The sequence below is a fragment of the Acartia tonsa genome, chromosome 15 (assembly GCF_053477335.1).
Source record: "Acartia tonsa isolate MP-2025a chromosome 15, ASM5347733v1, whole genome shotgun sequence".
Classification (NCBI taxonomy): domain Eukaryota; kingdom Metazoa; phylum Arthropoda; class Copepoda; order Calanoida; family Acartiidae; genus Acartia; species Acartia tonsa.
In genome coordinates, this window is record NC_137274.1 from 27,242,087 (window position 1) to 27,254,708 (window position 12,622).

At 28.3% G+C, this 12,622-nt stretch overlaps 1 protein-coding gene across 1 annotated transcript in view; it reads right to left on the bottom strand.

The window, feature by feature from the left end:
* LOC145307052 (uncharacterized) overlaps positions 1-12,279 on the bottom strand; it is a 31,691-nt gene extending 19,412 nt beyond the window's left edge. The window contains exons 1-4 of the mRNA XM_080149392.1: positions 12,213-12,279; positions 12,014-12,129; positions 7,533-7,595; positions 6,775-7,037 (exon numbers count right to left, since the gene is read on the bottom strand). Of these exons, the coding sequence (XP_080005518.1) occupies positions 6,775-7,037; positions 7,533-7,595; positions 12,014-12,129; positions 12,213-12,240 (470 nt within the window). The 5' untranslated portion in view covers positions 12,241-12,279. The remainder of the gene's footprint in view (positions 1-6,774; positions 7,038-7,532; positions 7,596-12,013; positions 12,130-12,212) is intronic.
* Between the last annotated feature and the right edge of the window lie 343 nt (positions 12,280-12,622).

Genomic DNA, 12,622 nt, shown 5'->3' on the forward strand with positions numbered 1-12,622 from the left:
GGGGTAGGGACACCCAATTACCCTTAAAACCTAACTTTGTGTTTATGGACTAATTTCAAATTTTTTTTCCTTTTGAAAGGATAAAACAAGCAAAAGGTAATAAACAATACATAGGGGGTCTAAACTCAAGCATACCGGGTGCAAATTCAAAGAAAGGGGGTCAAAATTAATAGTTGTGGAGGGGGGGGAGGGACCCCCAACCTCCCTAAAAACCTAACTTTTTTGTTTATGGACTAATTTCAAATATTTTTTTTCATTTTGAAAGGATAAAACAAGCAAAAGGTAATAAACAATACATAGGGGGTCTAAACTCAGGCATACCGGGTGCAAATTCAAAGATAGGGGGTCAAAATTAATAGTTGTGAGTAGACCCAATACCCAAAGTTTGTAGCCTCCAGCTGCAATAACAAAAAAGTTACAGACATTTCAAAATGATTCTTTTAGTACAATGAAAATTTTGAAAGATTTTCATTGTACTAAAAGAAAATTTCAATATTAAATTTTGTAAGAAATACAGATGCTCAGCTGTTATTGGTTGTTCAGCAGACTTTACGCGCACTCAGGCTTCTGATTGGCTGGAAATCCTAGAGGCTGGTATTCTAACGCTACAGTACTCTCAATACAACGCAAATTAAACTGAATTTTTTTAATGGTTTTGACTATAAAGAATAGTGCTTTTTTTTGTAAAAATGTTATAAGTTCCTTTAAACTGCTTTTAACCTATTTTTAAAACATATACAGTATGACCCTCGAAAAAGTATTTTTTAGCATCTGCAGCCCTTATTTCTCAATGAATTATCATAAAATGTATATGTCCTTGTTCTCTATAGATTTCCACATAAGTAGATATAAAAATATTTTTTTACCTCCATTAACACCGGAGATTTTTAGAGCTAAAGTTTTGAAAAATTGACTGAGGAAAAAGTAACTTTTAAGATGAAACGACTTTTTTAGCAAAATTAAGGTAGAAATCCTTTTATTTTTGTTACTAGCAAAAACTTTATACAAAAACGAAATAAAAAATTTAGTTTTTGAGAAAAAAGCATTTTTTACACATATTTTTTGAGTCTTTTTAGTTTAATGATATTTTGAAAAACTTACTTATTAGGCAAAATTGTTTTAAATTAAAAAAACAAGCAAATCTTTATGAATAAAGCAGGAAAATTGTTTTTGTTTCATAATCCTAACTTTAATAACAAAAAAGTTATAAAGAAAATAAAATTTCAACATAATGATTTTTTAGTATTAAAAGCTTAGTCAACCCCCTATAAATGATTGAGATGTCGGAGCAACTGTCATAATTAACCCTTTTTATAAATAAGGGTAAATAAATAACCTAAAATTTGCAAATAATCAATTCATTTAGTAGTATTTTTTGCCATTAAAAATTGATATTTTTTGGAGTAATAAAAAAGAAATAATTAGTTAACTTGTTTTTCTTTGAGTATCATTATTCGGTTGTCAGAAAAACATAATATAACCATCCAATAATTATGAGAAACAAAAAAAATTCTTTTTCTCAGTCACTTTTTCAAAACTTTGGCTATAAAAATCTCCGGTGTTAATGGAGGTAGAATTAAAATTTGTATATTTACTTATGTGGAAATCTATAGAGAACAAGGACATATACATTTTTTAATGATTCATTGAGAAATAAGGGCTGCATATGCTAAAAAATACTTTTTCGAGGGTCATACTGTATAAAAAATATACTATGACACCAGTAGAATCAAACTGCAGAGCCTAAATTTGAATTAAGTCCCCAATAAACTTTTTTGGGGGGATTTAAAAAATAATTTTTACTGTTGCTGGGGTCCTTTTTGATCAGAGCAAAAGTTCTTTTTTTATTTGGTTAAAATTCATAGCTTTTAGAGTGTTTTGTTTCCTAAATATTGTATTCTGGTATAGAGTAAAATTAGGCCTTTTGATTTCATCTAAATTAATTCATTAAAAAGTTAATTCTTTACAACATATCAATGAATTAACATTATCATGTTTGTTTTCTATCACTTATTTAAAACACATAAAAATTGGCTGTAAAGGGTTAAAATTGTGTAAGATGCTGTAAGATGACAACAAATGTTTATGCAATATAACAAATTTATTTTTGTCACATATACAAATATGATATAATATAAGATTATTCAAACTTATTTTTTTAAATATCTTTTAAAAGTATGTATCTTTTATGTGTATGGTTTTTATTCTTTTCATTTTAATTAAATAAAAATTATTTAACTACATTGGAAATAAGTCACTTTGTGAAAACACTCTTTTTTGAAATGTAAAGAATTGAAATGGAAGAAGACTTGTTATTGGTTCAGACTTCAGAATTATATGTTTTATTGTATATGTTAGATTTTTCAATGAAATTAATTGTTTTAGAAAAAAAAATATTTCCGTTGAACAGAGTAATGTTTTTTTATTGTATCAATATAAAGTGAATTATACACGGAGTTTCAGAAAAAACTGCGTTTTCCGTTTTTCTGACACAACCAGAAGGAATTCAGAAAAAACGATTATATGTCCTTATTCTCTGTATCAAATTTATAACAGGTGTTTTTCATTATCTCTAAAAATACGGCCTCTATGATAGGTACATAGTTTCCAAAAATGCTTTATGTGAAAAATGTTGTGCAAGAAAAATTAAAATAACTCTTCTATTATGTATAAAAAAAATCGTAGAATTTCAATATTAATTTAGAAAAAGGTATAAGAAAAGTACCCTAATGAGTTTTAAAGGTGAAATGCTTTTTAGCTCCTCACAAAAGCATTTTTAAGAAACTGCAATTTGTCATTTTTTCACATTTCTTGATTGTGATGCATTTGCAGTAAAAGAATCTTTTTTAATAATGTAGGTTATAGTAAAAATAAAAAAAAACTCTTTTTTATTTCACTAAAAAATCTCTAAAGACAAAAAAGTTATTGAAGTTTGAATTTTTTTTATTAAAGCATTTAATTACAAATTATGGATAAGTTATGAGTTGATATCTTAACCTGTCAATGAAATTAAAGGATAATAGGAATAAATAAGGGGTGGGGATTTACAAACATGAGCAATTTTTAAGGTCATGTTTCTTAAGTATACAAAAAGAAAAACTGAATATTTGTTTTCAGTGAGGGAATTTTAAATGAAATTTTAGTGTAATTGGTAGAAAATTGTATTGGCCGTATTAAAGGACGCCTGCAAGAAATACCACGCTTTAACTACTGAAAGACTGCCACAAGTAGACCCAATACCCCAAATTTAAAACCTTCAGCTTCAATAACAAAAAAGTTCTAGGCATTTCAAAATAGCATTTCATGTACAATGAAAATTTTGAAAGATTTACAATGCTCATAAAAGAAAAAACAATATTAAATATTATATATATTACGTTGCCTAGACATAAAATTATAACCTTATCTTTGTCAGAAATTTAGATTGCCAATAACTGATTACATATTTACAATAAAAACACCACATTTCATAGTCAAAATCTATGAAAAAAATTCGATTTAAATTGCATTTGTGAACAAAAATCATAGCGGAAACAAAGGGAAAAACTAAAACAAGCTCAGCTGTGATTGGTTGCTAAGCTGATTCAGCCTTCTGATTGGCTACAGTACACTCGGTGCAACGCAAGTTAAACTTAATTTCTTTTAATGATTTTGACTATAAAAATGGGTATTTTTATTGTAAAAATATAATTAGTTACTGGCAACCGAAATTTATGGCAAAAATAAGCTTATAATTTTGTTTCTAGGCCACGTAGTTTAATTTCAAAATTTCTAACATTAGCATTGAGATTCTTTTAAAATTATCATTGTATATAAAATGTCATTTTGAAATGCCTAGAACTTTTTAGTTATAGAAGCTGAAGGCTTCAAATTTGGGGTATTGGGTCTACTTGTGGCAGTCTTTCAGCAGTTAAAGCGTGGTATTTCTTGCAGGCTTTCTTTAAGATGTTGTTTTCAAGTGAATAAATTTTTGAAAACCAACCTTAAGGCACAAAATTCTACCAGAAAAAAGCATCATACGCATCTTTTGAAATATTTATGCTTTAAAATGCGCCGTTATTTTCAGAGATATTAAAAAACACCTGTAACAATTTTGATGCATATTTTTATAGAGAATATTGACATATAATTATTTTTTTTGTACTCCTAATGGTTGTTTCCCAAATTTGGAAAACGCAGTTTTTTTTTAAACGCCCTGTATAAATTGTTCTAAAAGCAACAATATTACCCCGAGTAAAAAAGACTTTTTGCTCTAGTCAAAATCACCAGAGCAACATTAAAAATTAACCTTTAAATCCCCCAAAAAAAGTTTATTGGGGACTTAATTCAAATTTGGGCTCTGCAGTCTGATTCTATAGGTATCCTAGTATATTTTTGACCATCCATTCAAAAATAGGTTAAAAACAGTTTAAACGCCTATACCCCTGTTCCGTCCAAAAAGTATTATCATCGGATTTGTGTGATTTGGAGAGGTTGTGTGAAAAATGTCGTCTTTGTAGATATTTTAGGTCAAAATAAACTATCAATCAATAAAAGAATAGCAATCAATCAATAAAAGAATTTTTTATATTATATATTTAACAAAGAAAAAAAAACAATTTTGTATCAAAATTAATATCTAAATAAAACAATATTTAGAGTAAGTCCTGTATGAGACTAGGTGTAAAGATATCAGTTATAAAACTTTGAGTACCAGGTGTAGTTTACAGTGAAATGTTTACTAATGGTTATAAAACTTTGGGTACCAAGTGTAATATACAGTCCAATGTTTACAAATTGTTATAATACTTTGGGTACCCAATATAATTTAAAGTCCAATGTTTACTAATGGTTATAAAACTTTGGGTATCAAATGTAACTTACAGTCCAATGGTTACTAATGGTTATAAAAGTTTGGGTACCAATTAGTCCTGTTAATATAATTAGCCTTATTCATTACAGATTTATTAATTAAGAGAAAATTGTCTGTAATATGATGCATTTCAGTATGGCTGAGAACCGATTCTAATCTAGCGGATATTTATCGGTTGCGAAGCCATTTTTATCTTGAAATAAATATAGGAGTCTGAATTTTTTGTGTAGATTCCTTAAACAAATTAGAATCGCCGCTCTTTTATGCTTCGTGCTCGATTTTTAACTTTAAAACATTTTAATTATGCGATGTTTGTCCGTAGGTTATTTACATTTAAATTTCGTATCAATTAAATTTCAACAAAATTAACGTTAACTTTTTTTGCCAAAAAAACCACTTAAAATAAAGATAGGAGTCTGAAAATTTTTGTGTAGATTCCTCAAACAAATGAGAATCGCCGCTATTTTATGCTTTGTGCTCGATTTTTAACTTTAAAATCCTTTAATTATGCGATGTTTGTCCATAGGTACTAAATGACACTAAAAATATCTCCTCAAATCACGATCCCCCTTTGAATGGCCCTAACTCGGTAGTTTTTAAACATAGTTAGTTTAAGTAGTTCCTAGTACACACAAAAAATATTATTAATATCAAAGCAATACGAAAAAAGTTATTGCTTTCGTAAAAAAGGCACTAAAAACGATAAGAAAACAGCATTATAAACTCTCTCAAAACTGATTTTTATCTGTACCTATTAAATTAGCTTAAAAATAGCATTAAATTTGACAATTTTAACGTTAAAACAACGTTGAAAACGGCAAAAAAGGCCGTTATTCTATAGCCATTACATTACTTTAAAAGTATAGTCAAAAAAATGTTAAAAATTACGTTTTTTTATTAACCTATTGGTCTGTATTAATTCTCTATCTAGGGACTTACATCTATTGGGAGTAAAATCAAGAAAAAGTTAAAATATCTGTTTAGTTTAAAAATCCACACATAGATGTCTCCAAGTTTTAAGGAAACTTAGACTTGTCAAATAACAATATGACCATACAGGCATTAAAAACACATAACAAACACTTATAAACAAAGGCCAAACTATTTTATCCTATACTTTTATCATTTTAATCATCTTTTATATGTGATCAGAGCCTCCTGCTACTTCTATCTAGTCCTAAACAAGGTATTAACCACTCCTAGCCAACCCTTTCCCCTCTTTGAAATAGATTTGGGGTTAAAGATGAATATTAGTCGAGAGGAAATTCGCGCGATGAAGGACCTACAAGGACACCTCCCAATGAAAGGGTAAATATTGATAGGGTCCATTTTGACCCCCCTCTATATTGACCCCCCCCCCCCGTATGTGTCGGTTTTGACATCTGGTAAATGTCAAAACGGACACCCCCCCCCTTGTATGTGTTGGTTTTGACAATTACTGGGTGTCAAAACCGACACATATGGGGGGGGGGGTCAATATAGAGGGGGGTGTCCGTTTTGACATATATCAGATGTCCAAAATGATGCATACGGGGGGATATCCATTTTGACACTTACCAGGTGTCAAAATTGAAGATACCCCCAGGGGGGGGGGTTAATTTATATGATACCGGGTATCTCCACTCTTAAAGTAGGATTATCCCAAAGAATCATAATCATCTTTTATTGTATTGTAATTATATTTGTGTTTACAAGATGAGTTTCATTTCCCCCTTCTCTTAATTAAGTGTCAAAATAAATTTTTCTTCTTTGATCCATTTATTTGGAAACCTTAGAAAACAAAGGACTAATGGTTTGTCATTTCTGTAAGTGTCTTTTTACTTACTGACTGACATTATGATTATTGATGCATATATTTAACACACTAAAAAGGGATAGAAGTAAATAAGTGATGATAATATTTTAAGGTAAAGTGATCATACCTTGCAATAATATCTACTGAGCTCCTAACCATTAGTACAAACTTGTCAAATATCCTTTGCTCTTTCTGAGTCACATTTATCTTGAAGCTGCTGAGGCCCCAGAGAAGTGAAAATATGGATGTGGTGATGCTGATGATATCCAGGATATAACTGCTGTCATCCTGGAATTCATAAGTGCCAGGAGTTGTAAGGAAAACATTGAACAAAAGTATTCCAGTTTGAAGAAAGAGTTGCATTGTTGATTCAATGCATACTTCATACATCTAAAATAAAAAAGATTATATTGATAATATATTCTATTCACACATAGCTTATTAATTATAAATGTTAAGAAAATAAATTGTTATTGAATTCAATAACAAAAAATTTAAAAACAATTTATTTTTTTAACGTTTATAATTAATTAGCTATGTCTGCCTCTATCAGAATTTTATTTTGGTATGGGAGGAGGTTAAAATTGTAACTCCTATTTTATCTAAAATTAGAGCTCAAAATCTAAAATTTTCTGATTATGGCATAATATTTTAACAGTAGTTAGGTTTTTTATAAGGCTTATTTTTGTATTTGAAGATTTATAGTATGACAACTAAGCATCATAATATTTGTTTTACATAAATAATAAAAATCTAATCATTTCTTAGTTTATCATGAATCAAGATATCTATTTTACTGATCAGTTATCATATATAGATAAATATCCATACTTAATATGCTTTTTGAAGATATTTGACAATTCTTTTTGTACTGAATAGAGTTACCTTATCTGTTAGGTATTTTTTCTTTTGTTCAACATCCTGTGGCTTCAAAAAACACCGAAATCCCTAAATAGATATATTTTCTTTTAGAATATTGTAACAAAAATTGTAAGACCATACTATTGTTTACAATAAAAAACATGGAACATTGAGTAATATCTAGATTTTTATTGCATCCTGTTTTCAATCATGTATTTCACTTGCTTCATTCAAGTTCTAGCAATTTTTGAGTTTTAATTCAAAAATACTTTTGTGTTTCAACAAGCGTCTGACACATGCAAGTTTTTTACAAAAATAAATCCTTTTTAGTGTTTAAAAATGTGTCAAATTTCAAGCAAATTCAAGAGAAATCCGCCATACCCCTTGAAAGGGGTAGATAAAAGTGTTTTTACAATTTCAATTTTGTGTTAAAAATACATGTCAATTCAATTTTAATACAGCTGAGATAATTAAAACGTTTCTATGCACATATAATTAGATTATTTAACTTCAATATTAAACCTTTGTGTATAAATTATTTTGCTGTTTTAAAAGAACATTCAAAATCCCAATATCCCCAAAATAGCAAAGTAGGGGTTAGGAAATGTGGAGGTGACAATAAACATAATAGGTTTAGATGAACAATTCCTTAATTATACCAATGAGGAAAATAGTGTAGGCAGTTTTCAACCAAATCATGACAATATCTTCGTCAGCTAAAAAATTCTTTCTTATTTGTACAATTAGTTTTCTGAATGACCATCTAGAGCAATAAATCTTTTGTTATTATTGAGGTATGGGATGTTGTAAAATGGGTATCATCAGGGATTGAAAGGGATAAGACAATGGCTGATAAATGGATGTATATCCCAAAAGATTATACTCAAAATTAACTCTCCTGTAAATTATAATTATTGGTTGAAACATTTGAGCACTCAACTGAATGAATCAAGTTAAAATTCTAAAAAAGTCTTCAAAAATATTACACCAAGGAATAAGAAAACATTATTGTAAAATGTCCACTCTTTTTGTGATTTTTGAGTAAATATATAAATAAAGAATTAAGAATTGAAAAACCTTCCCCTTTTCTTTATCACATCTCCATATACATTCCACTTTTTTTCATAACAGCCTCTCATGAGAAATTTCACAAAATTTATAACTTTTGAGTTGAAATTTGACTAATGCGAGTTTCAACAATAAAGTTAGAGAATAGAGGGAGCAAGGGTACATGACTATATAAAACTATTGCAAAGACCTACACCAACACAATCCCATTGCTCAAGAAATTTGACAGCTTAGTTTCTAAAATGGCTGAGTTTTATACAGGGTTTTTCATTTTTAGAAACAATACCCTAACTATAAAATTTATTATGTATTTGTGTTTGTCCTTTATAGATAATGCATATATATTAAAATTAATAAAGTAAAAAAAAAATAATTTTGGCGTTGTCAAGAAAAACCTTTTAAAACACATTTAACATTTCAAAGGATTAAGCTTCTTTGATATTTAGTTTATCCTTAAACACAAATCAATTGTTTGCATCATCAAATTATACTTCCAAAAATCTCAAATAAGTCAACATTTTATACCAAGTAGTTTTCATTTCATGTTTCATCAATAAAATGTACACATTTTTTCACTTTTTTGGTTATTTAAAAAGAACACCATTTCTTCCTCCATCCTAAAACCCAAACAAAGCAGGTTATCATAAAGATCAACATTTTTCCCATCTCAGGAATAACTCCACCCATTTTTTTAACAGATTTCAAAATCCAAATCTCCACCCATGCAATTGCACAACCAAGGACAAAAATAAATCCACAACCTTTTTCCAACCCCCCCCCCCCCCCCCCACTTTTTCATCTCCTCCCAGTTTTTTTCTGTCTTCGCCTTCAACCAAACTCACCTATCTAAAACTCCGCCTATTTCTTAACCATCCCAAAAATTCCTTTAATAAAAACTATGCCCCGCTCAATAACTCAAACAAGGCCAAGAATTATTCCCTACTCCTCCTATTTAAAAAACTAATGTTTTAATCTTTTTTTTCAAACTTTTTCAGTTGTCTCATACCTACATTTTTTTAGACAAAATGAATTGAAAATGATTGCTAAAATCGAAATTTATCTTCATGTCTTAGAATAGTGTATTTTTTAAAAAATAGGTTGAAAAACATACTAACTTTAAAATACAAAAAAATTATAAAATCGTAAAAATCTGGATAATAATTTCATTACAAGCTGTCTTGAGTACAATTATTTCGGAAAGTAGAGATTATTTCCATTTTTTATAATAACAATATTAAAGTTCATGTTAACAGCACTATAGATTTAATTTGTTTTTAAAAATATATATCTTTTTTTTAGGAGGCTTTTAAATCTTTGTCTTAGTACTACATAGATAACTTTCTTCCTTACAACTTTCCTAAATATTTTAACTGTCCATAGCAATGTAAACTGAACCAGTGCGCATGTCTGTGTATATGTCATATTTAGTAGCGAAGCTACTTTATAATTCATTTTGTCTGTCTATCAGACAGTCTGGATTTTTTTTTCAATGAATTTGTAATTAAAATCAATATGTATTTGCCTTTTATAAAAGGATTTTACATCCTAATAAATATATGTAAATTATTTCAAATTGTAGCTCATCTATGACACTATACATGCTATACTCAGCTTTTACAGTTACCAAATGAATGTAATTATTTTAAATTCCTGAAAATCATAAAAATCTGTAAACTGCTATATACATTTTCAATATTTCATGCAATAAATCAACTGATTTTTGAAAGACATATTTGTTAAATGTTGCTAAACTTGATATCATCATCCTTGTTAGAATGTACTATAATATTTGAATAAAAAATGTATTATTATTTTTTGAAGCTAGCTTTTTAATAATTATGTTTATATTCTGTTAGATTTACTGATAATTATCATATAATATTTTTTTGCTTATTTTCAAGGTCTTACTATTCTAATTATATATACATTAATATGTTTAGTAAGAAAATTCCGACATTCATCTTCGGTTATTTTTTTTTAAATTGCTATCTTTGAATTAAATATTCAAATAAAAATACACAGTACAAATAATAAAAAACAGGTTTTGCTTACAAAACACAATTAAATTAATGGAAACACTCTTGAAAAGATAGCATTGATTTTAAATGATAAATATGCTCTAAATATTTACAAAAACTAGGCAAAACATTTATTTTTTGTTGTTGATAACAATATCTTATTCTTATACTCTTATTTACAAATAGTTTTACACTAAAATCTTTTGATTTAATTGTTTTAACTCTTGTACATTAGGTCACATGACTTTAATTAATAATAAAGGTCCCCTAAATCCTTATACCAAAATATATGGTGGTTTTGATTAATTAGTAAAGTTCCTTCAAATCTTATTCCAATGACAGCTTATGAGCTTTCTAGCAGCTAAGTGAGAAAGCAAAATTTCTAGCTAAAAACAACCTTCTGCAACGTCATGGGTCTTTAAAAAGGGAAAATGGTTTCATAACTATTTATCACTCTATATTACTTTAATGTTTCAACTGCATTTCATGATTGAATCCTATTTCAATGGATTTTGAGAAAATTTAAAAAATGCAAGTTTTAATTATCTAAATAATCAAGTCTGTTAGAACTCAGAGCAAAAAAGCAAAAGAACATATTTATATTTCAAAAGACATTGGTACTTTCAATTGTGTACATTAGCCTATCCCAGATTTCAAAAAATTATGTTAAAATTTTGGCCCCCAGCCAAAATATGGTTGATTTATGCAAAAAAAATGATGCATGCAAAATATTTTTTCTGTAATGCAAAAATTGCAATGGTACAAACACTTTGAAATTTTTAGGCCATTCCTAATGGAGGTCAAAAATTCATTGCATCAAAACTGTGTCTTCATAGTGCTCCCAGGAAAGGCCTTGAGGAGTAGAATCAGGAACTTTTGTCAGTTTCAAAAATAAAATGTCTCATTCCTAGCCTGAGAAAAGATCAAAAAAAACTAAAAAAATCTCTAAACATTGGACAATTCTCAATAAACTCTAAAAAAATGGATGGTGGTTTTTTAGTCATTTCTAAGGCTAGGAATGAGATATTTTAAAAAGGACAAAGTTTCCTGATTCTACTCCTCAAGGCGTTTCATGGGAGCCCCATAAAGCCATAGTACTGAGGAATGATGATTTAACCTCCATAAGGTGGGCCTTAAAATTACAGAAAAAAAATATTTTGCAAGGGTCATTTTTTTGCACAAATCAACCATATTTTAGCTGGTGGTCAGAATTTTAACAAAATTTTCAAATCTGGGACAGGCTAGTGTACATAATGGACAGAATATTTTTAATCATCAAATATTTTTCTCTAATATAATATTAAAACACATTTAAAACACATGCATTAAGTTTAGTTATGCAATATAGTAAATTAATAACCTTGAATTTGCAAGTTTAATATTGACATAATAAATTTTAAGTTTCTCAGTCATATATACCTTGTACAACATCACAAGCTGATAAAAAAATGCCAATAATAAGTCTTTGAAACTCCATTTTCTCTTCGACACAAGATCAATCATCATTGCAATGCTGGGTAGGACTAGTATGACAACTAAAAAAGATATAAGTTAATAACAATAATTTCAAAATTTGTATAAAGTAAAATAAAGTTTGTAGATAAAAAACGATAAGAACCTGATACAATAAACCCAACTGAATTCATCTGCTCTTTTCCAAACTTTGTATATTTGTATGTGTAGTTGGCAACTTCTGTTTGTCAAGTAAACAAATTATACAATTGTTTTTTTTAATATTGTCTCTGGCAATATAAAAGATGAGGGAAGTAAAAAAATTCTTATTATTAATAGGTTAGATATAATTAGGTTAAATATTAAATAATATTTCCATTTGGCATTTATTATGTAGCATGTTTAAGCATACAACATTAATGTAGAACTGCTATAAGCTGGTTTTGTTTTATTTTACAACTTATTTCACATATCTTAGGTGTTTTTGGTTTGATTTCTAAGGGGATTTTCAGGCAAGAGATAAAAGAGCCTCTAATGAAATTATTTTTACTAATTCATTATTTGATGACAAAATAG